The following is a 27,378-nucleotide window of genomic DNA, read 5'->3' as shown; positions in this document are numbered from 1 at the left end:
TTTTGCAAAAGGAACCAGTAGCAAGTATCGTGCATTTTAATAAGAAAGAGGTGAAACGTGAGAGTAAGTGAAGTACAGCTTAACGCAGGGAGGAAAAGTAGAAAGTCCTTTGCTTCATTAATATAACATTATATCCAGGCTCGCCCCACCCACCCCCACTTAAGTTACAAAGGCAAGGGATGATTTTCTGTACAGCCTGAGCCTACTGTATTTTGAAATACAAGACAACTGGAAAAAGCACTCAAAGGTTTGAGATGCAAATGAGCACAGCAAATCCCTACAGTGAAGGGCTGTAAATAGCATTAGTAAAAGAGAATATATTCCCTCAATAAGCCATTGACTAAAGAAAACGTAATCGCAGCAGTGGTCTCATTCCTTATTTACTTCTTCATTCTTCCCAAAACATCAAGAAAACATCAAGTGGTTTGTTCTTGCTCTCTTCAATTCCCAAGGCTGCCATGTGCTGCACAATACCTTTGTTGCTCCTGTATTGCACTAGGACATTCTTCCACTTGTGTATTTTTATTTATATATAAATAACAAAATATATTAAGTTTGAATAATAATCTTTATTTCTTTATTAGTTTATTTGTAAAAGGTACATTGTAATCCTGAGCTACTGCTTTTATACATTTAGCATCATACAAAGACAGATCATTTACAGTTTGATCATTTACATTTATTGTGCTCCAAAATCCTTATCTGAATATCATTTTGTCCTAGCAGGAACATAGATAATTTAAATTACATGTATCCCTGAACATCCACATTAATTTACCCATCTGACCCCATTATCTAAATTACTACAGTCATCTAAATCACTTGGGACATTCCTTCGGAATTTAGCAAAAACTTGTTTAAAACTATAAAGATGGGCAGTGCAAGAACTGGTCCCTCAATCTTTTGTGAATACATCATTAGAAAAAGCTTTCTGCTTCCATATTCTCGTAGCAAGTCAGTGCTAAAGTACATCTAGTCAATTTGATGGAATGGTCCAAGTAATAGTTTACTCATTTCCTTATTACAGCAGTTACTGTGAATTTACAGTGTCTCCCTTTGCAGTGACCAGCGTATAACTCTCCCAAACAAGGAAAGTCTGACACAATCAGAGGAAAGTGAGACAACCCATCACCATCTTATTGTCACCTACGTGACACTGAAGTATTACGAAACAAGTCATATGAAATGCTTCCCTTAGACCCTGTAAAGGAACTTGTACGAATATCCAGAGTTAAGTTCCATAACCCGAACATGGCTTTTAGGATTTGCCAGTTTAAAAAAAAAACAAAAAACCAACCCCAAACACCTAATTCCCAGGATCCTTGAGAAGAAAGCATTTATCCTAACTTAAATCCAATCCTGGATAAATGGAAATTTAATTGGACTACCAAAATAGCATCTCTCTACCTGAAAAATCTCAAAGCATACAGTGTTTACAGATGTCTCTCTAGCAACAGTGTCAGTCTTTTAAAGTACAGTCATAACTTTCGTTTCCTGAATAAGGTCACTATGATCTTAGGCAAAAGATACAGTAAGCAGTTCAAGCAAAATGCTTATTGCTTAGGTTTTAAAGCAAGCCACTTTAATTGTATTTAAAATGTTAAGTACAAATGTGAAGCTATTGTAGAAACACTTATAAACACTCTTGCTTTTGAATTCTTACTGATCATCTAGAAAAATGACGGATTTTAACATAACAAAGGAAATGTAAAACTTAATACTGTCTGTTGAAATAAAATTCAACACCTATAAAGACAGAATTATGAACATGTAAACACAGCTTTAGTATTCAGAGCTAGGGAATCTAGCAGCAAAACAAACTATTTGCATATTATGTAGTGCAATGAACATTTGTTCTTAAGAGACCCCCAGTCTTAAAACTACTTTGAAGAGAATGGAATCCTTACAGGAAAGGTTTTAAAAGTGTCCAAGTTGTAATATCCCGAATTAGTAGATGTTCACCCACTATAATCTAACAACTTCTCTATGCAAAACTGTGCTCTGGATAACTGACTTTAATAGCTCCCCAGTAGCAGGCTCGAATGAGGCAGATTAAACCTAAGAGATAAGCAATAGCCCAAGAAACGTACGTTGCGTGAAATCGCCTGGCAAAATCTTGCGTACCAACCTAAAAAGAGAAAACAAAAATGTCAAACATACAGTACTATCTGATTTTCAGAAAAGAGCAAATTATATTAAGGAGAAGTATTATGGCACCTTTTTAACTCTGATAAGGATAAATCAGATATTAGCTTAATTTTACACAATCATAGGATAATTGAGCTTGGAAGGGACATCAGGAGGTCTCTAGTACCAAGCTCCCAGTCAAAGCAGGGTCAAGTCTCAGGTCAGACAAAGTTGCTCAAGGTTTTAACCCAGATGGGTCCCAAAAAACTCCAACGATGGACAAGACTACAGAAGCCTCTAAGCACACCTCATTGAGAAACATTTTCATAATTTTCAAACTCATTAAAGTTGTTAAAATTGAAAAATAAATCTGCCTCTTATTAGGGAAGTGGAAAATACTTCATAACTCATTTAAGCTCACACAAGAAATTCGGGTTATAATGCAAGTTAGAGGTACAATGAGAATCACATTTTGCAGGTATTTCCTCATACGTACTTTTCTGGGACTGGCAGGTAGAAAGTTGGCTCTAGTAACCAGCACCAAATACTCTAGAGCCAAGCAAGTCAGACTGTTGTTGCTCCATTACTCAGAAAAATGTGTGAGCCTTATGATTAGTAAATAGCTGGGTTTTGTATTTTTTAGATATTAATAAATATCTGGTTTTACTACTTACAGCTTGTACCAATTAAGAGGCATACACACATTTCTAGATTTTAGAATCCCATTCCCCTTCACTGCACTGGAACTGACATTCCTGGCTATACAGCAATATGTACTTCTGGAAACCTGGAAGTTCTGAGAGTCCTAGCAAGAGCAAGGCATTCTAGTATTTCTACAGGCAAGTAAAACCATTTTTCATAAAACTGATGTTTTTAGGGAGAGCACATCAAACTTAACATCAGGAAGAAGAAACTCTCAAAGTGCCAGAAAAAAATTTTTTAGGAACATTTCATTTTTCTGGCTAACCCAGATGATTAAGTCATGGTTTTTAAGAGCGATGACAGAAAACACACAAACTTTTGAAGATTTTACTCAAATGCTGGGGAAAGAAGTGCTGGTAGACAAAGGGAGCTCCTTTGTACATGCATACCCTTACACACAGTTGCAAGTGTGTCATAGTACATCACTCACAGTTAATCCAACTCCAATGAAGATGCATATCATTCCAATCGTAATGTATGCACAGCAGCGCCTCCGTGGCAGTGCACTTCCAACAGAAGAACTGTTAGAAAATAAATGGTATTTTAAGTTAAAAAGAAAAAACCAAAGCCCCCTACACAAATAGTAACTCTTCAGCCTAGATGGGGGAAGGGAAAGAACAGCAATACATATACACCATCTTAAGTTTATAAAGTTGTAGGCAAAGTCTGCAATTATACTAAGCAGTAAGAGTCCACATGTTTGTTTTAAAGGGGAACTATTGGTGAAGGCTATCTAGGTGCTTACAACAAAGAGAGCGATGCCACACCTACAGATTGTGTCTACCTCTTATATCCACAGCACACACGCAAGTATCTTGAATAGCCCCTGGACTGCAAAACTAGAGTTCGCTTTGTAGCTTCTATGTAGGTTGTAAGACACCCTTCAGACTTAATACATCAGTACATGGCTTTAATACTTTCACTGCATTTGTGAAATCACTTCTGCTACCTCAAATGTCATTAACAGTAGCTTCCTGCGCTATTTCCTGGAATAGTTCACTCAATACTCGAGTGAACTAGTTCTCAAAGATAAGGAAACCAAACTATTTTAGTCACAAACGTGAAAACTTTCTCATGTTCAACACTTGGAGAGACTGAAATTCTTTAGGCACACTTCAGTCAGTTTTAGTAACTTCAAAACATGAGAAGTTAATTATTTATTTTTTTTTAAGAAAAAGTTCTACCACAAGTTACATAAGCTGAACAAATCTCTGCTGACAACCAAGGTGAATAAAACCCCTGGAAGTTTTGTCACCCATTGTCTAGACTATAAACTCAGAGACAGACAGCTTTGTTTTTACCTGCTGCATTAAGCTATTACAGTGCTGCAGTCAAACTGAATATGCAAATAAACATTAGGAATCGTTACTATAGGTCAGAAAAATTATTCCAGAAGCTTAGCATACACATCTTGAGTCACACATACACCATCACCTACAGCTATACTAATGAGGAAAACAGGAACATGATTTAATTCCATTGAAACACAGTGAACACATAGGTCCACTGAAAGGACTAAAGGCACAGAGGTGCTTTCATAAAACACGTACAATCTATCTTAGAAGTAGTTTGAAGCAGGTTATCATTAAATACTTCATCCCATTCTGGGAGATCAACACACTTTTGGAAATACTCCGATGTTTGTACCTCTATGTTCAAAGATGCAAGGGAAAATCCTTTTCATCTCATGATATTTCAACATATTTAAAATAAATATGTAACAGAAGAAAGCATTGCTGAACTATTGAAGTAGTATATCTGTCACATGACTGACCAAATTTCTGGCTCCAGTTAATTAATTACATAGTAAGGTCTCATATGCTTAGCATGTGACCAGAATTTTTTAAGCATTCATCTTAGAAAGCCTTCAAATAGGTTCGTTTAAGCAGCTTTACTCCAATATTACTTCTTTACAAGGAATTTCTAAAATGTTCCATGGGAAAAAAAAAATAATAATAAAAAAAAATCGCCAGCCAAACAGAAATCCAAAAGCCTGAATCCTTAAATGAACACACCGAGTTTCATCTTGTAAGGCAAGGGTTGAATACACTGACCACTCACAAGCCCTCTGTTACACATTTTCAGAAAAGGAAAAGTCCTAAAACTGTTCTGCTCATTAATTTCTCAAGAGAAATTACTTCTGTCCAAAAGCCTCACCATACACATTTGGGATGCGATTGGGGGGCAGTATGACTAGGGTATGATAATTCCCAATTAGGGAAACAATGGGATCTTACCCTCTCTCACACACACAGTCCCCAAAGCCACCCTAAACACTTCTATGGCCATTCTATGCTGTCTGATTCCAAGCTGCATAAGGAAAAAACCCCAAACAATATAGAAGTTTTATAAAAGGGAAGAGGGAGGAGATTTCTCCAGAAGCCGAACTGATGAGCACTGAGCTTGCCAAACTGACCTTAGGTTGCCTCCTTTGGAGGATTTCTTGATTATGTACTCAGAAAGTTAATTCTATTACAGAACTGGATACCTTAAGATAAGCTGGCAGAAATGTCATGTTCAATACACCTAGAGCACAGATGGTATCTACTGCGCTGTGTATTTCACATGGAGACAAAGCTCATTTTGGGAAAGAGACCTTCGCTTTCAGAGCTGTCTGACTTATGATCTTATTTTTTTAACCCTAATGCAGGTGCCATGTGTATTTTCCATCTGTATTTCTCTCAAGCTCTGTCCCCTCCTATCCAGTAAGGAGGGCTGAGGGAGAAACCATCACCTCAAGTACTGCAAAAAGGGAAACAAAGAATGTCTTAATTTAACCGCCTTTCTCTTTCCACAGAAAGCAAAGATGAAATAATTACATTAAGTTTCTATGGTCACATAGCAGACCTGGGAATATCTAGCTACCCCAATAAATCACGATTTATTTTTCATCTCCTGACAGTAATATTAACTACTGGGATACTAAATAGTGAGGTCTCCCTCTAATCACCCCAAATTATACATTAAAAACCCCAACAAACTTTGAATAAAACAACTTGAAACCCTATCCCAAAACATACCGATTTCCAAATTTTGACAGGCACATTTAGAGATATCAAAACTGGAGTCAAGAGAACATTTTCAAATCACAGGAGCAGCTGTTTCCATTGTAGGACTAACAAGTGTGGACTTACTACAAAGCTATGCAAAAGGCAGTGATTCTTTCTTTCTAAGCTGCTGCTAAGGAAGCAAAGGCACCTGCCAGACCTTCAGGCAGCAGCAGATATAAAAGACACCAAAGCCAATTTAGCATCAGGTAGTAATTAGAAAAGGGGAAAGCCACTGCAAGGGACAGAGGCTATTATTAGAGGAACAGAACATTAATGCAGGATCTCTTGTGCTCCAAATAATAGGAGTTATTGCCAGGATTTCAGACAGGCTTTTAGAAAGGTTTCTAAGACTAAGATCAAAATTCTGAAGGTGAGCAGCACTGCTGAAACTAGCCTCCATGGTAGTGACATAGGGTTCCAATACCTCTCTCTCCTAAAGGTCCTGCAGACTTTACAGGGTAAAAGTGTTATAAATTCAGTAGGGTTCATCATTTTGTCAGACCTTAAAAAGAAAAATAAGTAGGTTCTAAAGGAAAAAAGAAAAAGAGAGATTTGGCATTCTGAAATAAAGTGTACCCTTCAATTCTCTTTCTAGGAACTGAGTTCATGATCCTGACGTTTCTAGATGATTTAGTATGCAGCCTGGGAAACAGAGTAGCAGACAAAACAGCTCCTGCTTCTTCTCCATCATTAAATGAGAAAAATACTAGAAGCCTTCCCTAAACCTCTCACACTTTCAGGAAGCAGGATGATAAATATTTCATATTTTGAAATATAAAAGAACACTGAACGGTAAAAAGAAAGTTTCTCCCCTATTCCCAGGTGTTATCTTCTACACTATAAAATAAAATACTGCAACAATTTCTTCATTAACTGTATTTGCTGTCCCCATGCAGTAGATAATGTGCAACTAAGGGCCTACGTCAAGCAGAACCACTATGCATCAGTTGGGCTTCTGCAAACACCTTACCTACATTGGCAAGGCCAGGTTTGCAGCCCACTTCCAAAGAGATTTGGTCTTTTACCAAAGCAGTGATTTTATTATCTGCATCACAACTGATTTAGTCTATTTCCCAAGATATTTTGAAAAAAACCCAGACTTTTGTGGGGGAGGGGAAGAATAAAAACACAGGGCAGTGACACAGACAAAAAAAAAAAAAAAAAGTATGTCACAAAATAACTTTGTGACCACAATGGTAACAGGTAAATGGGATTAAAAAGAAACAATAAACCCAAGATCTGTTTTCCCCAACATCCAGATATAAAAGCTTCCTTTGTTTATGTGCTCTGAGGCATGATAGCTTTATTTTCACTGCACATTCTTTCATTATTGATCTTTTCGTGTCATAACTCCTAATTTCCCCTGAAGTTTTACAAGGTTTTCTTAGTATTAAGATCTAGTCTCATCAACCAAATAGGTGGTCACAAAGAAGCTATTTGCAGAGATTCACTGCACTTTTAAAAAAAATTGAAACAAAATAATGAAAATTATTTAAGAAACTCTTAAGTCTCAAGAGAAGCCTTCTTGAAAAAAACATACTGTTGCAGTGATTCAAGGTGCCTTTTGCCTCAGTAAGGGAAAGACTACCCTTTTTTCAGTGACAATCATCAACTGAGTCAACAGAAGGAATGACTAGTTTTGTATCTGACTAGTCAGCTACTAATGAAAGGAGTTTTGCATTAATAAACTAAAATAAAGAATCCTACATTCCCTTCTGACTACTTGGCTACAGGTATGACAACCTCTAACAAAGAGCTGATAGAAAGCAGCAGGTTACTGCAGTTATTTATTCCATCATCACAACTCAAAGCTCTGCCTCACCCGTGCTGTGCTCTAAACCCATGCATTGCAATGTTTATGCTGCTGGAAGTACAGACCTCCTGACCATCACATCTCAAAAGCAGAAAGACACCAAGCAACTCAAAGCTAAATCACAATATTCCATAGTTTGCATACTCAGCCCAAGGACAGAAATGCCCATTTGTTAAAATCTAGTTTGTATTCTGGAATTCAGTTGCCAAACAAGCTATAATTTTCCACAAATTGCACTGCAGAGCTGCTCCAGTTTTATTACATAAAGTGCACACTTTGCACTTTATAGACAGAAATACTAGGAAATCCTTCGACTCAAGCTGGATTTTAAAATACAAAGAACATAAATCAACAGAAGACAGACCAAAAGATCACACAGTATGACTCTTGGCCAGTTGCTTAGAGCATTTGGTAGTGGTGGTGGTGGTATTGTTGGGGTTGGTTTTTGTTTATTTGGGGTTTTTTTGTTGTGGGTGTTTATTTTTTTTAAGTTAAACAGCTAATAATTTTGTACCTAAGCAGAGTGAATAAAAAAAGCCCAGGTCAGTTATCAAGTGTGACATGATAAAACATAAAACATAGTTGCAACTAGTTTAAAAACAAACAAACCAAACCACAAGACACCAACCCCTCCCCCAGAACTGAAGAAACTAAATGCAATTAGTCAGTAAAAATACCCAGCTCTGATGAGATGTTGCTTTGCAGGGGAGTTTATTTGGCCTAAGCAAATTAGAACATATCCACTACTCCACACCTGACTAGTTACACTCCTGAGGTTAAACGTACCAGTAGACTGACATCTCTACCAAGTATTCCAGTTAAAGATTTCAATCACTGTTGAAGGCCAAGCCATACCAACACCTACAATACATTTAACTTAAGCCTTCTGCTTCTTAAGAGACCTGCTAGTTTTCCTACGACATGCAACACAGCTCTGGTCCTCCATTCCCAGTTGAAAACACATTTGCTCCTTCAACTGGAAACTGCACTTGCACATCAAAGGAAGACAAATATTTAAATAAATTAGCAGGACAACAAAGTCTCTGAAATAACATTTTTAAGTCTTGTTTCATACCCTGTGGTTGAGATCCCATACAAATTTAAAGTATGTTAGTAGTGTAGCTTTTAACAACAATTCAAACCAAGTATTCCTGACCTCAGATAAGAAAGGCCAAACACCCAAAAAAGCCAACCCCAAACAAAAAACAAACCATAAAAAACTTACAGCTCTTGTATTCTAATTCTTCTCCTTCTTACTGAAGTAATAGCAAATGAGTAGGCGAGTTCTTCCACAGTAATTCAGAAACATTAAACAAACTAATGCATTAAGATCCTTAACACAAGTTAGTTGTTGCATTTATGAAATCAGTAAAATTTTTAAATTAAGACAAGATTATTTCTTTTCGTCCTTTTACAATAAGGCAATTCAAGTTCTACATTTAAACATGACATCTGATTAACTGCACAAAATGGTAAAATTTCAAGGATGTAGAGTTATTAATTTTAGCAACCCATTCCTGTCTCTATTGTTAGCAGCTTATTTTTGCCTTTAGCAATTCAATCAGAGCATTTTAATAAATGCAGGTTGGATTTGTCAAAGTTACTGATTTGTGCATAAAGAGTGGAGAATTCATGTGCACATAACATGCTCTTTAGCCTTGAAGTTCAGATGAGCATGGCAAAATGATCAGCATGACACACATTTTACTCCCAAGACTTTTACAGAACAAACACTGGCAACTTACTTAACAGTTAATTTACGTAACCTTAACTTACATTTTTTTGCAGTGTGGGCATTTTGCTAGTGTATTAAACCTCAGTTCCATCCACTGTAAAAAAGAAAAAATAAAAAAGGTTGAAAAACTGGCCTGAGAAAATGTTGTACTTCATGCGAAATGTCACTGTGAAAACATTTTGCTTCTCAGGCTTTCTTTGACTTGTTTCTTGCTTTCTTCCATAAATGGGATGCCCTTTTGTCAGTGGCAACATAGGTTTGGGATTTCCATGTGAACATTTCCCATGACTTGCCTTGGTATTACAAGACTCACTTGATGTAATGTGGTTTCATCCACAAGCACAGTATAGGCAACGTGATAATATCAATACAGTTTCTTCTCTTACTTACACAACTATGAATATACCCCAAATCAAAATAAGTGTGTTTTCTTTGGCACAATTACAGATAGATACATTTTCTCATCTTTACCCAACACTGCATCATCTATGAAAACTAAGTTAAGTGTGCACAGAAAGGTTAGTTAAAGAATGTTTTAGAAACTAGATGTCTAAGTTTTGTATCAAAAAAATAGAGAACACTATTGAATACTTACATGACATTTTTTAAAAGTTATATATAAGAGCATACACGACACGGTTATAACCTTCCATGCACAGACTAAAACCAATCTGGGAAACGGACTTAGTGAAAGCAACGCCTGGAACTACCTCACCCAGAGGATACACAGTCATATACTTTTTAATTTTAAAACAGCAGGTTTTGTTAAATTTCATTCTGTGGTAACAGAAGCAGTAAACAAGCATTTCAAACATGTTTGCCTTTAAGAAGGCAGTAAGATTATCATTCTTTGCTCTGCAGTTCTATTGTAATTGCAGGTCTCTTCTACTGCCTTTCTCAGCTGGAGGTAGTCAGTAGGGTTTCCAGGTGAAGTATAATTCTCCTCTCCCCTCCCCTCTTAGCTTATGCAGAAGTCATACTGCAAATTACTAGAAGGGGAAGAAGCCACAACACAGACCACCAATGCCACCATTTGGATCCTCCTTATCTCTGAGACATCAGAAGTTGGTCTACTGAAGCGACTAGTGTTATAACTGCTAAAACAAATCAAAATCAGAGCACATCCTTGTATGGAAAACAGCACCTACCTACAGCACAGCACCTTTTAAACACTGAGAAGAAATTGATGACTTCATGTGCAAAGGAAGAGGATGTGGCTTGTGATGCCTTGCCAGTATGAGCAGGTTTTGCTGTGAGCAAGGCTCTGATCTATAGCATTTAAGAGTGCACTTTCCTGCCTCTTGAAGGTCTCCCTCAATTTATTTACTTCTCATGGGGACAGTTCACTAAAATGAAAGATTTTTTTTTCCTGGTTCTGAAGTACTAAAATACAATACCAGTTACACAGTTATTCTTTAAATTTATTTGTTTACAAAGGCTTGACCAAACTGATTTACCATAGTTCTACTTTATCCCTTAATAAATTGAAAGCTTCTGTAATATTCCCCAACTGAGCAACGCTTTTTAGGAGAATTAATTCTGCTTCCACATTCCTGACAGAGAAGCAAGTTAGCTCTTTGCCATCCCTGTCAAAACCTACTTAAGTTCCCTTAGTTCTACACAGTAAAAGTGTGATGAAGTGCAATTGTCAGTACCAGAGATGGACACAGGCCTCTTCAGAGCTGTTCTTTCAGCTTTTTAAGCTGCAATTCCAGAAATACAAGGCAGTCTAAATCCAGGACTTATATTTTACATGTTTGTAATTCAACTTCACTTTTGTACACTAGTTTTATCCCAGCGTAGGCAAATCCATCTCCTAAGTTACTCATTAATGATCTTTCTAGGGTTTTATATTAAGATTTCTGATTATTAGCCATAATTATAAATGGATACAAACTCAAATGCATTTGGGCTCAAAATATTTATGGGAGGAAAAAAAAAAAAAAAAAAGAAAAGAGATACTGATGATCTGTTCTCATTGAGAGTTACCTGCAAGTAACAGAAGCACCAACTGTTACGAGGTCTTCTGCACATACTGGACATATTTGCAGAAAAAGAACAAAAATGTGATAAGACCTTCAAACGACAAGAATTCAGATCACATTAGCACAGTGGGGAAAGGTTATTTTCACATACATTCTAATTTGTGGAGTTTTGATGGATTAAACAAAGTAGTTTAAATCATGCTTAAAGCTGGTTTGTTTTTTTGTTTAAAACATATTCGAATGATTTACAGTACCTAACCTTGTTTCATGTTGTTAAGAAAACTTGAAGTACATGAAATTTAGTTCCCTGCTGAGAATACAAACTGAACAATACAGTAAATGATAGCCCAAATGCCTGGTTAGATGTACCGAAACACAGATGAGGATTTCAGAAAGCTCTTCAATGTTTCAACTGTGGACAAAACTAGACATCCATCAAAAGGAACTACTAGAAGACTATGTCAAACCTTCTTCCTTCTGAGCCTAAAAGAGTTCTCAGTGCATTCAGTACAAGGGCAGAGGGACAAGACAGACGTAGACATAAATGCACATACACACCCCTACAAACAGCTGTGAAGCTTCCCCTCTGCTCCCTCCCCCCCCCAATGTCCTTTGGGAAAGCAAAATGCTTCTGCATATTTAAATATTTTTTATGTTTTCTAAAGAATTTGAAGGATTTTCTATTCCATTATTTTTTGAGAAATAATTTTCATATTTGATCAGTTTAAGAAAAAAAATTGACAGCACAATTGATGAAGTGCAGTCCTCAGCCTACAGCCTGAGGCTTCCACAGTTTGATGCTGGCTTCTTGTCCTTGAGGGTCTCTCCAGTAGCAAGAGGTTGAGGGAAGGGGGGACAACACAGGGACAGCCATTTCCAGAGGCAACTCGGCCTCTGACAAGCACAAATCATCACAGGCAGAGGCCCTTGGGAAATGGGTTGCAGGGAATGTCTTACTGCTGGCAGAAACAGCAAGTCAGCCACAGCACAAGTCCAGCAGCTCTCAAAAAAGCCCAAACCAGATCAGATTGCAATTTAAGACGACAGTTAAATGCTTGTCCTACCCTCGTTTTCTATTCTGCCACTTCACACACCCCCTGTCTGAACTCCAAATCTGCCAGAAACAGCGGAAATCTTAGCACAGAAAAGACTGCTCTCAGGTTACCAAGGAAAAAAATAATCTGATTAACAAAATTTAAGTAATTAGGGATAGTTCAGCTACGTATCACTTCAGTCATTCTCCCACCTAAGACAGAGAAACTTTGAGGTACTCCATAGGTGAAGCATGTTTTTAATAATTCGTAAAAAAACCTGCCTCCCATATGTAGAGGCACAGAAAGCACTGCCCATAGTTATGATTTCATATGGAGAAGAAAAAAAAAAGTTCTTGGAAAGGTGAACAAGTTGATACTCTTAAACCCCCCCCTCCCCCCGAACAAGCAACTGGCAATTTTACTTGTCCACCTCAAGGATTCTAGCTTTACCTGTCTATTTTACTTATTTTTAAGTAAAGTAAAAGAGAAACCTTACTGAGTTGCAGAGAGATGCATCTATTACATATTTGCTTTACAATGTGGTGATATCAAAGGGCAGAAATACCCTCACAGCCACTGAGTTTCTAGGCTGGCTACAGCACTTCTATTTTTTGCTTCTCTGTTCACTGTCAAACCCAAGGAATTTCCTCATTTTTCTTAACTAAAAATTTTACTTGCAGAGTATCAAACTTAGTAACAGAAAAAAGCAGAAGCAAAAGAGGGGTGGGAAAGCTTGTGTAAAGCAAGAAAAAGGGCTTGCTTCTTGATAACTCTGCATAAAAGAGCACAAACTTCAATTTCCTTATGATTTTTGAGGGCTTCTTTTCAATGTACTGTGAAACGGCAAATTGGTCTTACTAGCTGATAGGACTATGAAGTTCAAAGTGATGCAGTTCCCTACAGTAACCACCAGATCTGAAGTCACACATACAAAGCTTGCTGCTCTCCACAGCTGCCCGAGAGGAGGCTGTAGGCAGCTGGGGGTCTGTCTTTTCTCCCACACAAGAAGTGACAGGACAAGAAGAAATGCCCTCAAGTTATACCAGGGAAGTTTTAGATCGGATATTAGGAAAAATTCCTTCACTGAAAGTATGTTCAAACACTGGAACAGGCTGCCCAGGGAGGTGGTGGAATCACCATCCCCAGAGGTGTTTAAAAACACCCACATAGATGGGGACATGGTTTAGTGATGGACTTGGCACTCCTGGGTTACTGGTTGGACTTCGCATTCTCAAAGGTCTTTTCCAAACTAAGTGATTCTCTGATTTTGGGAAATTCTAAGTCAGAAAACTTAACCTTTTAAGGCATAATCTAGTAGTTACAGACAAAACTAGCCTTTATGAGTCTAGTTTTGTTTTCCCCCTTATATTCACCTAAAGGCGTTCAAGTGTAAACTACGGAACTAATTTGGGCTGCAATTATAGAAAGCAAATAGGGGACAGACGCAAATAAAACTCCCACGCTTATGAAAACCCCCAAAGATAGGCCAATAACTTAGCAATGAGAATTTGACTTCACAGCACTGACTCTCCCCAATAAAAAAGAAAAAAAAAAATTAAGTCCCATAGTAGACACAGTCTTTTGTGTTAAGAGACCACATTAAAACTTATTACCAGAACTGTTCTACAGCACCACTTTTGCCTGTGCAGCTTTAAAGCTGTGGTAAAATACGTACTTGCATTACAAAATGAAGTTATGACTCTGTATGAAACTACAGCGTTCATGCAGGCACTTGAAGTTTGTAACATGCTACTATATTATTTAAAAAGCTAAAAGAAAAGGCAACCTTTAATAAAACATTCCTGTGTTAGAATACGTACTTGAAACGGCCTTTTTCTTCCATAGATCCAGTGCTTTTCTGTTAGTAGCACTATTCTATATCATATACAATGTTTTTACTAGTTAAGTTCACACACAGACTTGCATTTTAAAAAAAAGGTGAACAGAACACCCCCTCCAGCTATCTAGTTACAGGCTACCGTTCTTCAGCAAGGCTTATGACAGATTTTTTTTTTTCCAAAAAGACAGGCAGAATTAGTAGAATATATCTCAAGCATCTCTGTAATGGTTTCTCAGATAGTACATTACTTGTAAATTCATAATCAAATTCCTAGCTTTCCTTAAAAAAAAAAAAAAAGCGCAGTCTTCTGCTCCCTGCATTCATCATCTATTATAGTAGTTAAGCCATTATAGCACACCCCACTGATCCATAAACCCGAAGGAAAAGATTTGAAGGCACAAGTCTATTCCATTATGGAGCCCATCACAAGCGAACTCTTCTCTCACTGCTGATACAAGCCAACATGGAGTGCCATCCCCTAAGCTTCCTTTGTCCTTTCACAAAATGCACCTGAGAGTTCCCTGGCCTTTATGCACCTTATGAACCTTTGTTTCAGGAGTATAACACCACTCTAATTGCTGTGCAGGTCCTTCAGCTGTACCACTTATCTTAGTTATCCCATAACTCACAAACCTGACAAATATTCAAGGACTGCTAGATGACACTAAAGCTAACTTAGTTCCGTATTGCACTCAAAATTCAAGTATGGCAGCCCCTTATCCACGTAAGAGGCTGCAAACAGTTCAACAGCAAAAGAGTATTCTTGCATCCTTCCACTTCAAAAACGGGATCAACTGTCAACCTCACACATAAACCACAACCTCCGCTTTTATAACGATGGACAGATATGCTAAAGGCAAACAGCTTTCAGGGGTCCATAGAGCAGTGGCAGAACTGCTGTCTTAGCCACTGAAGAACATAACCAGCACTGCAAGCCTAAGAAGAACCTGGAAGCACAACTTCCTCTTCCAGCACTGTCCACTCACATCACTAAGCAATAAGAGTAACTTTGGGCTTTATCCATGCACGCACAGAAAGACTGTTAAAAGTTTTCTTGAAATGCATGTAAAGATAACCAAATAGAGGCTATACATCCATAGGAATATGACCACAGAAGACAATTCAGTTCCAGAATGATGCCATGGAGTGAGGCAATGTACTCTTCAAAAAGTGCTTACAACAAATGGCTTGAGGGATAGCACAGTGAGGTGAAAAGAAGAATCTGATGCTTTACTTACCAGGAATGTATTTCCACAGTGCCCACATACCACTCTAGTTCCATCTGGTTGGACTGGCAAGGCAGGCTGAGCTGGCTGCTCTTCTGGGATCAGCATTACTGGACCAAGAGTAATGATGCGTCTACTGTGTTAGGAACATTAGAAGTACATGTAATTAAGCTAGCAAAAGAGAAGGACTACATGTTGGAAGCAATTAGCAGTCACTACCAAATATTTTACACTTTTAAACTATTTGCTTTTTAAACAGATGATGTACCCAGTTTTGATCTCTCTCCAAAGTGTTTTCCTTTTCAGTTTTGAAAACATTCTCTTTCACCATAAGATCAGCCATGCAAGCCAGAACCCTGTAGAGATCAAAGACTTGCCATCATATGGCAGAAACACTCCCCAGGAAAATGAAATCTTAATACCCAGGCTGAGCCAGCCCATGAATTGCAACATACTCTTTCTACGTGGTTCATGTGGATGTGTAAGGACTCTTCTGTAACCTAGTTCTCCTCCCCAAGTCAGATGCTCTTCCATCCCACACTTCTGACAACCACATCAATATAAGCAGCATATCTGCATTTGTACAGTAAAAATTCCATTCAAATTGAGTGAACTAAGAAAGAAAACCATCCCAGGTTGACTAAATGCAATTAATTTACTTTTTTAAAAAGTTTGTAACTATAATTAAACTGGAAACACATTACACATAAAAGCGAATACAATTTGTCCATCCAGAATTACAGCATGCAAATTAAACAATCCAAAGCAGAATGAGGATCAGACTTCCTAGCATGAAAAAATTAAAAATTATTTAACTTGCACTGCATCTCTCCCCATATACAAGCAAAATTCTGTTTGCGTGGCACCCCTTCAATCTGGACCCTTTCATTTAAGGCACATTCCCAACTCTTTCCTTCTAAGTACTTCAGTTTTGCTCATCTTCTAGGCTATCTTAAGGAAACTACTGAGACACACACTTTTGAAATTATTTTAATAAAATCAGGGAGTTTCTGATTCAGCTTGGTTACCAACCATATGATGTATTACAACTGAAGCGTCTTATGAACACTTTTTCACCATCACAAACAATATTTGGAACGTTTTGAAGTTTTCCCCAACACCACACTAGTTAAAAAAATAAAGTAACTGAAACCACCCAAGTTTCAGACAGTGTTTCAGAACCACAACAGCCAACAGACTGGTAACTAGGGCACTTGGTGTGGCAAAACTCCCATTCACGTATCCACAGACCTAGCCTTCATCTCAGTTTCTCTCATTAGAGCTGCACCACTTACAAATTACTCCTAACTTGGTAAGATCTTTAACACCCTAAGCCGAATGGCAAGAACACACTACAGCAATCATGCTTGTTTCTTTTATAACAACTGTGTAAATTAAAGCTGAGGCCTGAGAGACTATTGAAAACTGTAAGAAAGAAGGGAGGACAGGAGTGAAGCCAACCTACTGCTCCCTCTCCTGTTTCATTCTGAAGACCCCACTCCAAACCAGGCAAAGTCAGCAACCTGTATGTTTACAATAATTAAGTTTGCAAGAAATTATGAATGTTAAAGTCCCAGAAACAAGATGTTATTTTCTTCTCCATTGTTCTTTACACCATTTTTTTCTTGTGAAGTAACTGAAATGGAGAACACACATTTTGAGACTACCACTAAATACAAAAGAAAATGTTTTGCTCTTTGAAGTTAATCTTAACAAAAAAATAATTTTAAATTAACACTAGTAAAACCTGTGTCTGCATTAATTCAGTGATGCTCTGTAAGGGTCCATGTACAGAGGTCCAGGCTTTAATTTCTTTCAGTTTTAAATATTCAACATTAAGAACACCGTTGCTTTAAAGAAAGGTATCTCAAGGCACTTACAGTTTTCTTATTCTTACCAGTTTGGTCTTGGACAGCCTATTTTCCGAGAGGTATCCTTACAGATAAGGAGACAGTTACATTGACATCTAACATACTTCTTCCCTGAAGGAGGGTTTTTGATTGGCTAGACAAAAAAAAAAACCGAAAAGACAGAAAAACACACCAGAGGATACATCAGAAGACATAGCAATTCATACTTTTCCTCCTACAGTATAACAAAGCAGAACAACTTCAGTGACAAGCTTTTGCTAACAGAGAAATACAGTTCCTCCAGGGGAAACTTGAGAGTCAAAACAAAATTAGATGTTTTCCCTCCCTTTCCAGAGAAGGAAATGCAAATTTCCTCACTAGAACAAACATGAGATTCTGCAAACTAATGGAAAAAACATTCATATTTTAGCAATGAAGAATTTAAGACTTCAGTTTAGTCAGGTTTTTTTTAAAACACGAGTTTAAGTAGTGGTATATTTTCTAAAATCCAGTCAAAACATCAAACAAGCCTCCTTGCCTGGTACAATGGCATTATTCAACAGTGATCACAGTCTTGTTCTCAATCTAAGAGACTATGTAGACATCACTGAACTGTAATCTTATTTTAAACTGTTCCGAATTTATCTTTCTCCAGCCTGGGAGTCAAGTTTCTGTGTCCCTTTCATAGAGCAAATCAAAAGCTGCAAGATTCTTTGTTTGGCTTGAAACTTTATATATTGGCACGGAAAGAGAGTATTAATGGCAGGTTCTCTACTCCCTCTTAAGTGAGAAAAAAAAAAAAAAAAGAGTTTTCCTACAGTTTTAAGGCTTCCTGTTTTCTGGACATAATTTAAAGTTCTTTTATTAAAAGAAATCTAATCTGGTGGTTTTCAAGCAAATGCCCTCAGTAGCTGTGGAGTTCTGCAGTATCAGATCCTGAAACTAAAACTGGAAGGAAGAAAAAAAAAAAAAAAAAAACCAAACAAAACACAAAACACACAAACCAGAAGCAGGAGGCCAAATACTGAAGACTTGATTTAAGAAAAGGGAAGGAAGAGTAAAATGGTCTGCAATCACTGGAAAAGAACCTACAATTTATGCATTTCAAAATTGTTGTGTTGTGGTTTGTTCACAACCTAAGAAATTGACTGAATAGTGTTGCAGGAGGAAAGCATACATCCAGGGAGATGTGTGAGTTTATTTATTTTAAGAGTAGAAGAAAGAAACTAATTCTTCCTTTCTCTTCATCCCAACAAAACCAGTTTCACCCTTCTTTGCAGAAGGCTAATTACTTACACAACTTTGCTTGTTGTCCTCCTCAAAATGAAACATCTTGCACAGCCAGCTCAATAGCACCATGATTTATTCTAACTGCATATAACCATACTCGTGCCAGCAACCCTTGGACTTGCATGCTAGCTATATCAGCAGTCGGCTGCGCTGACAGGTCCTTTGCAGGGATGACAGGAAGGGATTCATCCTTTGTAGATGAGACTCTACCAGCAACATACTTCAACCTCCCCCCACTTCCCTCCACACAAAGAAAACACTAAAAATCCATTTTACCGTAGCTTCATTGCAAACTGTGCACTTAACAACATGTTGGTGTAACTTGCCATCCAAATTGATTAGCGACTGGCACACACGGCAGTTTATTACAGGAACACCACTGGCATCTGGACTTGCAATGGCAGTATATGGAGGAGGAAGCTCTGCTGCAAGAGATCAGGAAATCTCAGTTGAAAAACCAAACGGGATCCTGAAAAACTGTCAGCAAAGATAGTCTCTAACAGTCACAGCCTCAAGAAAAAAATTAAAAATAATCAATTTTTTCCTGAGCCCATGACAAACCAGTGAGGAAACCCTCAAGATCCTTCTTGGTATAAGAATCCATGGAATGAGAACAAGTTTAATCAAAATTAATGATCAGCATAAACACAAGACAAACCTGAATTTGCTTTCCCCTTCCCTCCCCTCCCCACAACTTCTATTACCCAAACATCAACCATAGTTGTACATATAGCATACCAGCAATACAAACACAGTGTAAATCACCCCAGAGTAGTGGCATCAGACAAAAGGTTCATCTATGCAACTTAATTTTCAAACCAATTCTTTGCAGTCTTTAGAAAAAAAGGGAGGATGGGACAGAATGACACACACCCAAACCCACCCCAGATTTGTAGCAACCAGAGCGTGGCTTCTCAAGAAAAAACAAGATACAGGTATGCAGAAGAGGCACAACCAGCATTTGCAGACACATGGAGCGACTGAAACATAGGACAACTGTTTATCATATAGTAATAAATACTACAGATAAAAATAGAGAAAAGTCTTATAAAGGAAACGGGTCTTGGATAGGAAGTGCTGCTTTTTTTTTTTTTAGTGCAACAATAGCAAATTCATGCTGTCTTCAAGAAAAAAAAAAGATGAACTGAACCATCTAAACTTCTGCTTTTGAGGGTTCCAGATATTTTTGTTGTCCAAGAGCCAAAGCACAGATACACAAGGTCTTAGGTCAGTTACGATAGGCTAAGACAAAGGAGAATATAAGGGCCTCAGTCCCCTGTGGAAAAGCAGATTTCAGCTTTGGCACTCCTGAGCCCATGACAAGCCAGTGAGGAAACCCTCAAGATCCTTCTTGGTATAAGAATCCATGGAATGAGAACAATTCAACACAGCAACCTCTCACAAGCTTATTACCGCAATTATTTGGCATGTAATAGCACCAGCTTTTATTTCATCAACAAGTTCATAGCTCTTCAGGTAAACAATAAGGACTGGGCATATTTAGTTGTTCACGGTTCACTTTTTTATATTAATTGCTTGAAATACTCTGCAACCTTGGACTTCAATAAATTACTTCATAATTGCAGCCAATAAAATCTTCAGATAAGCAACAAGAGATGAGCCTCCTTTCTGTTTACAAACAGCAGTGAACGGGGCAGTATCCTCTGGGGGAGGCAAAGGAAACCACAGGCTATCAAAGCTGAGAAGCCCAAGTATTAAATTTAAGCCTGTAAGAAAGCACTGATCACTCCTTCAGTCTGTTTTAAAGTGAATGTCATAAGATGGAGAGATATAAAAAACCCTGCCTGACCTTAAGATCCAAAACTCATCATAAACCTTTGAAGCAGCATTGCTGTTCAGTGCTTGCTCTCTGCTAACTTGGCCTACAAACCTTCTGGACCTGTACTTAGTTTCACCTCACAGAGGTAGCAGAAGGAAGCTGGCCACCTTGAGGGTCTCAGCATCGCATCCAGCATACTGAAATTATTTCAGGTAAGAGACATAGTTAACTTATATGCAGCAATGCAATTCTGAAGTCACCATACAAACTGATGCTCCATTACTTCAGCAAATGAACTTCACAACTTCAGGTTTGATGTACTAGTTGCAGAAACAAATATCCTTAAGAAATACCAGGTAACCTAGAATGTTCTTCTGATATTTTTTTTCTGTTTGAGGAATTACACTCTGAGAAAATACAGCATCCAGTCAAAAAGTTTTTGCAACAACATGATTTTGCAGTACTGATACCATTCATGCAAGGGAAGGGATACTACAAGATGCTAACAAACAACAAACACACAGAAGACAAAACCCACCCCCCTGCACACTTTAGCAACTGGAAACCACCTCAAGCCTACTAGAACACTGCAGAAAACGGGTCTGAGATTTAGGTAACGGGAATAGCCGGTTCTTGGCTGCAAGTCTTGAAGTCAAGGCTGCTGCAAGGGGGTTTTGGCCATAAGCAGGCTGCTCAGCTGCTCACGCAGTGAGCAGTTGACGCACTTTCTGGCTAGGGAGAACAGGTAGCCATTACACACAAGGCATGTCCAGCTGACTAAATACCAAACTCTGTCAAGACACTCCTACAGTTCAATCCCAGCTTTGTTGCTTTTCAGAAAAGCATCCTCAATCATGTTACAGAACTTCTTTGCTTTGTTCTCTCCGTTTCAAGCATGACTTCTCAACTCTATCAGCTAGGCACAGGGCAGCTGTACTAAGGAAAGGCAAACTATCTTTGAAGAGTACTAGGAAGTAGACACACATACACCCTCCCAGCCTTTCAGCTTTCCACCATCCTGGAATACTTTTAAGAATGGGCAACTGTACCCTTCTAGACAATTATAATATTCTATATCCTACTTGTAAGTGACAACTCTTGGGATTTTTCAAGTTGGTTCAATAAGGTGTGCAAGCACCGACAGACACTGCCAGCCACTTTTCCAGCCTCACACTGAAGCTGCTCAGCTTACAGGTAAGCAGCCTTGCTGTTCCTGTCCTGCTGGCTCAGCAAATTTCAGAAAGCAAGCAAATAATGGCTGCTTTTCAGAGTGTGGTGCTGCAGCAAGTAACATTTGCTATGGAGCAGAAAGCTGGAGGTATCTTGGCACTGCAACCTCCATACTTAAAGAAAAAGTGAATTTGGAAGAGCTCCAAAAAACAAACCAGCAAAAGCCACTAAAATTAACCTTAAAGAAAAGTATATTTGGAGGAGGGTGGGGGTGCGTGAAAAGGAAAATAAAGGCATTGTCTTGAAGTTCACTGCTCATTACCCTTTAATAAAAATGTTTCAAACCACATTAACATACTTTGTATGACTTTTTTTTTTTGACGGCTTGAATTTCAGGCTAGCTATAACATCTAAAACCTGTTCGTAAAGGTCCATCATGTTGGTTGTGACTGAATGGTAGACAAGTTTCACAAACACACCAGAGGTTTCAGGACACGTTTAATGAGTTGGTGAATTTCCTGCTACTGACACACCAATTTAAAGCTCCATTATCAGTTTTTCATTAAAAAAATAAACATAAAATCCAATAGGTATTAGTTCAGGAAGACTAGCAGAGCACCCTACCATGCAGTACATCTGACTAATGTACCATTCCCTCCTCACCCTGACAGGATAGAGGATGCAGTGGAAGATATTCACATATTCAACCTTAAAAATGCCTTGTGGTGCTTTCCTCCCATGGTATTCAAAGGGCAGAAACCACAGGTAACACTTACAGCTTACCTGGGTCAACCAGAAATGGATTTGTTTTGTTTATTTGATTAAAAAAAAAAAAAGTAAAAAAGCACTTAGTAACTACCCTGCTACAAGAAACAGACCTGATGGTCCCACCCCTTGTCTATGTGAAAAGTTTCTTCAATAATGAGCCCTGCATCCACATCGAAAAGATTTTTCTTGCTTGTTCCCATCATTAGGAACAAACACTGAACAAAAATTACCAGGATTCATCCACCCAGCAGCTTACTGAAAAGGGTCAGCTGGATCTCAACTGCATCCCAACAAGGAAAGAGGAGTCTGCTTTCAAACCATGGCCTCTCTAATTTAAAGTTCAGGACGTCATACTGGGCACAGTACATAATTACAGGGATAAATCTATTAATGTACATTCAGGTGACAGTTTGGAAGGCAAAGGGCTTCTTCCTCCTTCCTCTGCAGCTCCACACCAGTAAGGTCATGTTAAACAAGGAAGCTCTGCAGAAAGGGGTTTGGACACAAACCTCATCTCCCCACAAGACTACTTCTTCCCTCTACAGCTAGACTTGCGCTAGGGGGAGAGACAGACTGCCTGTTAGCTGAAAAGGCTGTTTAGCTTGCATAGATCCTTTCACCAAGGATAACTGACAGCAAGGAAGCTAGAGCTACTGGGTCTATGTCACAGCTCCACAAAATTTTCTTCTGCAGATAGCTCTACAAAACTTACAAAAAGGTATCTTGTGTGCTTGCTCATGGACTGATCAAACAAGAGATCCTCAACGTGCAAAGAGATGTCTGACATTCAAGAAAGCTCTACAGTTCCTCCTTACTTTTGGGAGCAAGCCACTTTGCTCAAAAGTCGCACGCCACCGCCAGTGCCAAGCTAGTTAACACCAGTTACAGACATGCACTGAAGGCGCAGCAGGACACAGCTACCAACCAAAATGAGCATTTGGGGTCCAGCTTGTTTCCAAGTCATGAGTTTTAGCCTGGGTTCAAACAAGAGTTACTGATGCAATGCATTGTCATTACCTTTTAAATCTAAGACCGGATTGAAATGTCTGCAGAAGTAATAGTTACAGGATAAGGACTACTAAGAATAAAAACACTGAATACCAGAATGTAAACTAAGGTGGATTTCTAGATTATTCTTTTTTTAAAACTGTAAAACTTAAGGGATTATGCCAATCCTACAGAATCTGATTGAAAACAAGAAGTAAAAAAAAAAAAAAAAAAAAAGAACCCCACCCAAACTCAAAAAACCTCTGCTGTTTATCAGGCTATACTGATTTGTGCAATTTGAAAGTAAACAGTCAACACCAGCTACAGCACTAACTGAAAAACATTTTTCTATCAGAGGACTAGCTTTCCACGAATTTAAGTATTATTTGAAACAAACAAATGCTCACCCATAGCATTCTAGTTACATACATATGTCATGAATTTATACAACTAAATAAAAATCCTTCAGAAAGGGCCAACACACTGGAGCCAGTGGTGAGACCAGGACTGTTATCTCACATTTTAAAGTGTACTGCTAGCAAACCTAAACTAATCTTATTTAGTCATGATTCCTTCAGCTTTCTCCCCACCGTGCTGCCTGCTGTAAAATGTTTAAGGGGGGGGGGGGGGGGGAATCTATTAATGTATCTCGTAAACCTTCTGATTTACATTTTCCAATTAAAATCTTTTCAGCTACTTACTAAGTATTCAGTATCGATCAACAAGATGATTTTCCAAGTCTGTGCAAGGAAGTTAATACTCTATGGTTAAACCGCGATTCCAGATTGGAAACCACAGTATTTGACAGGCTTTAAAAATAAAGCCAAACCCAGCTACGGCCTTGAAATGTGTTCACAAGGACATCCTAGTGGTTTTGGACTTCAGCTGCCACACCGCCCGGAGCCCCTCGGTTACTGCGGCGGAGGGGCGGCCCGGGCGCCCGCCGGGGGTCACGGCTCTGGCGGTCACCGGGGGCTGCGCACTCGGGGCTGCTGCCTCCCTCACACCTCCGCCGGCTGCGCCCCTCCAGCCCTCCGCAGCAACGGCTCTATTACTTAATCCTGCTCCTAATTAATGGGGGAACCGAAGTCCAACAATTACCTTGCAAGCTCCGACATGCGAACGACTTACAATAAGCAGACCGGTTCGGGCTTGTTCTGCCGCTGCACACCATTTATTATTTTTCTCTCTCCATTTCAAGAGTTCACGCCGGAGCGCGGCGCGCAGCCCGGCCTACCCGGCCCTCAGCGGCGTTACCTGTTGTTCCCCAGCTCGCTCCCCCCCGCCGGGGCACTGCGGGCTCTCCCCGCCGCCGGCGGCCCCCGGCCCGGCCCCGCCGCCCGCCGACAAAGGCGGGGGGAGACCCCGCGCTGCCGCAACCGAGCGGAGGCGCCGCGTCCCCCCGGTGGGCGCAGGGGCCCGGCCCCCCCCACACCCCGACCCGCTCGGGGCCTGCCCGCCCCCTGCCCGGTACAGCCCCGCGGGCGGCGGCTCCGCGGCGGCGGGCGAGCAGAGAGAGCGGCGGCGGCCGCCTTACCTCGGGGGCTGCTGTCCGGCAAATAGGGCGGCGCGGTCGGGGTGACATTGCCGGAGCCGGGCGCGGAGAGCAGCGGGGAGCGCTCGTCCACCCCCTCGGCGGCCATAGCTGCGGCGCGAAGGGCCCTTCCCGCTGCCGGGCGCTCGGCGTGCGGCGGGGAGGCAGCCGGGCCGGCAGCACCAGGGAAGGGGAAGGAGCGCAGAGGAAGGGGCTGGGAATGAATGGGACCGGGGAGGGCGGCGGGGCGGGGGCTGGGCGAGCCGGGCCTGCCTCCCACCGCTCTCCCGTCACGGGCTAATAAGCGGGGCAGGCCGGGGAGGGCCGGGCTTCCTCCAGCGGAGCAGGCGGGGCAGCGCCGCTGCGGCGGCCCGAGCCGCCCCGGCCGCGGGGAGCCTCCTCTCTGCGGCGGCCCTGCCGCCAGCCGCCAGCCGCAGCGCCGCCGGAGGAGGGCCCGCGGCGAGGAGGCGCGGCCCGGCCCGGCCCGGCCCGCCCCGCCCCCCTCGCTGCCCCGGGGAGGCGTGAGGGCGCCCCGGTGCCCCGGCTAGGCAGCCCCCAGGGGGAAGGCCGTCCGCCCGTCGGCGATGGCCGGTAGCAGAGAACAGTAGGTCGAGGGCGGGTTCAGCAGGAAGGTGTCTGGAGGAGAAGCGTAGCAACCTTCTTTTTAAAATATTTTTTTTCCAAGGAAAGTGCTTTTGGGTTTTTTGTGTGTTTTGGTTTTGTTCCCACCCCCCACCCCCCCCTGAAACGCTGTGGTTATGAATAGCAGTACCAGGGAAGTCCTGTAGTTGGTTCAACTGGTACCAGTTGCCTTGCCCAGGCGCCTGAGGCTGCAGACCCTCAGGGCTCAGCTGAAGCGTGACTCTGAGGTGACAGTGGCGGTGACCTCTAAGGGCACTCAAAACGTGAGGAGATAAATCTACACGTTATGAAATCTGCTCAACTGAGAAGCCTCTCCTTAGTGTCACTGAGCTCTCTGAGGACGTAAGGACTCATTTGCCTAGACTGCCCGCTCAGGCACCATCTGGGAATCTTCAACAAAGAGGGAAAATAGTCTTCCCTGATGAATTTCTCAGCCTATATTGAGATAAGACAGATGTTTGTCACCCATGTGTCGTGTCCTTCTGTTGTCTGTAGGTCAGAGATTGCCATGCCGTGATAACACCAGCAGATGAGCAGTCACTCTGTACAGAAGCAGACATGACTGCAGGTGCCACACAGCATCCTCGCGGGGCCATTGCTCAGAACCAAGCCGCTTCTTGAATCGCGTGACATGGAAGGCGTGTAGATGTTTCCATAAGAACTGGCTAAAGATGAGGTTGTGGCCTCAGAGTTCATGAGCTGGTCATATTCCTTCTTTAATAGTACATGTTATAAAATAGTATTTTTTGCATCATGTTGAAAATTTTCTGCGGGAGCTGTTTTTCAGCAAAAAATCTGGAGTCTAGGAAATCAAGTCATTCTACAAAAGGACTCCAATGTATTCAAGAGTCTGTGAGAAATAATCAAAACATTTAATTAAATGGAGGCTGATGTGGTTTATTTCTGTAAGATTTAAATGATTCATTTTTACTTTAATAACTATAATACAAAACTCTTTAATAACTATAATATGGAATTAATAAGCTGTGGTAATGTGATGGCAAAACAGAATGTTTTCACTTGTTATTTTAATGTTTCTGATAAAGAAAGTTTTTATTTTGAAGCAAATTTTGAAATACTGTTCATTCTTTCTCATTTGGGACAAAATTGTGCGTTTGAATATTGTTATTTCCTGCAGAAATAAACTCAAAATTTGAATAAGCTGTGATGTTACCACATAAGGAATAATGTGCTTCAAGGCAGCTGGTTGTGTTACACCGTCTTCATCATGCAAGAAATGCAGTCATGCCATGTCAAACTGTTCTTCCCTTGGAAAATGTGGTAACTAACCTGGAAGATGCTTTTTTGGTATTAAACAGATTGAGCTTTCAGTTTTCAGCCAGCTGAAAAAGAACTCTCTCAAGCTCATATCAGTACTTAAAAGCTTTTTTGGTGAGGAATTTGAGGGCTCGAGGTGTTTTATGCCCCTAAGTCTTTCATCTTGATGAGGTACTGTGAGGCTGACCTTAGCAAGTCAAATGCAGATCATACAAGTTAGTAGTCAGGTTGTACCCCAGCACATCTTCAGGCCATGATTTTGCTATTACATGCCCAGTTTTCAACAAGTACAGAGCTGTAGGGTTGCTTTTGGAGTCCAAGTGCAGGAACTAGCATTTGCAACTAGGTTTCTCTACCATTTTTCTTGTTTGGGGAAGGAGAGAAAAGATTTTATGTCTTGTTAAAGCTGCCAACTAGGCAGCACTGAGTTCAACCAGTGCCTAGTCCATCCCACTGCAATTGCAGCAAATGGTCTGTGTGGGACCTCCTTCTCCACTGAACTGCTGTGCTGTGCCTCTGAAGAAGACTGAAAACCTTCAAATCACTCTCGGGGACCTGCAAGGAAAG

General features: G+C 40.2%; 1 protein-coding gene across 3 annotated transcripts; it reads right to left on the bottom strand.

The window, feature by feature from the left end:
* Nucleotides 1-549: 549 nt before the first annotated feature.
* PIP4P2 (phosphatidylinositol-4,5-bisphosphate 4-phosphatase 2) lies at nucleotides 550-25,307 on the bottom strand. 3 transcript variants are annotated; one of them, XM_037380917.1, is made up of 7 exons: nucleotides 24,895-25,307; nucleotides 18,929-19,074; nucleotides 17,410-17,516; nucleotides 15,525-15,648; nucleotides 9,469-9,521; nucleotides 3,260-3,350; nucleotides 550-2,128 (listed from the first exon to the last, which is right to left on the bottom strand). In XM_037380917.1, the coding sequence occupies exons 1-7, from the start codon at nucleotides 24,998-25,000 to the stop codon at nucleotides 1,985-1,987; spliced, it is 771 nt and encodes a 256-aa protein (XP_037236814.1). In that variant the 5' UTR covers nucleotides 25,001-25,307; the 3' UTR covers nucleotides 550-1,984. The 3 variants fall into 3 exon arrangements, with proteins under 3 accessions (XP_037236814.1, XP_037236813.1, XP_037236815.1); XM_037380916.1 differs by having other exon boundaries at nucleotides 18,929-19,077; nucleotides 24,895-25,303; XM_037380918.1 differs by lacking the exon at nucleotides 24,895-25,307 and adding an exon at nucleotides 24,459-24,599 and having other exon boundaries at nucleotides 18,929-19,077.
* Nucleotides 25,308-27,378: the final 2,071 nt, after the last annotated feature.

Source organism: Falco rusticolus, chromosome 3 (assembly GCF_015220075.1).
Source record: "Falco rusticolus isolate bFalRus1 chromosome 3, bFalRus1.pri, whole genome shotgun sequence".
Classification (NCBI taxonomy): domain Eukaryota; kingdom Metazoa; phylum Chordata; class Aves; order Falconiformes; family Falconidae; genus Falco; species Falco rusticolus.
The sequence above is the reverse complement of the archived record's forward strand: the minus strand, read 5'-3'. Positions and strand labels throughout refer to the sequence as shown.

Coding starts and splice junctions, on each gene's coding strand:
- PIP4P2 (XM_037380916.1), bottom strand. CDS start 25,000: ATGGCCGCCGAGGGGGTGGACGAGCGCTCCCCGCTGCTCTCCGCGCCC. Junction 19,078..24,894: donor GCCGGACAGCAGCCCCCGAG/GTAAGGCGGCCG, acceptor GATCTCTTGCAG/CAGAGCTTCCTCCTCCATAT. Junction 15,649..17,409: donor GGCTGTCCAAGACCAAACTG/GTAAGAATAAGA, acceptor TTCCTAACACAG/TAGACGCATCATTACTCTTG.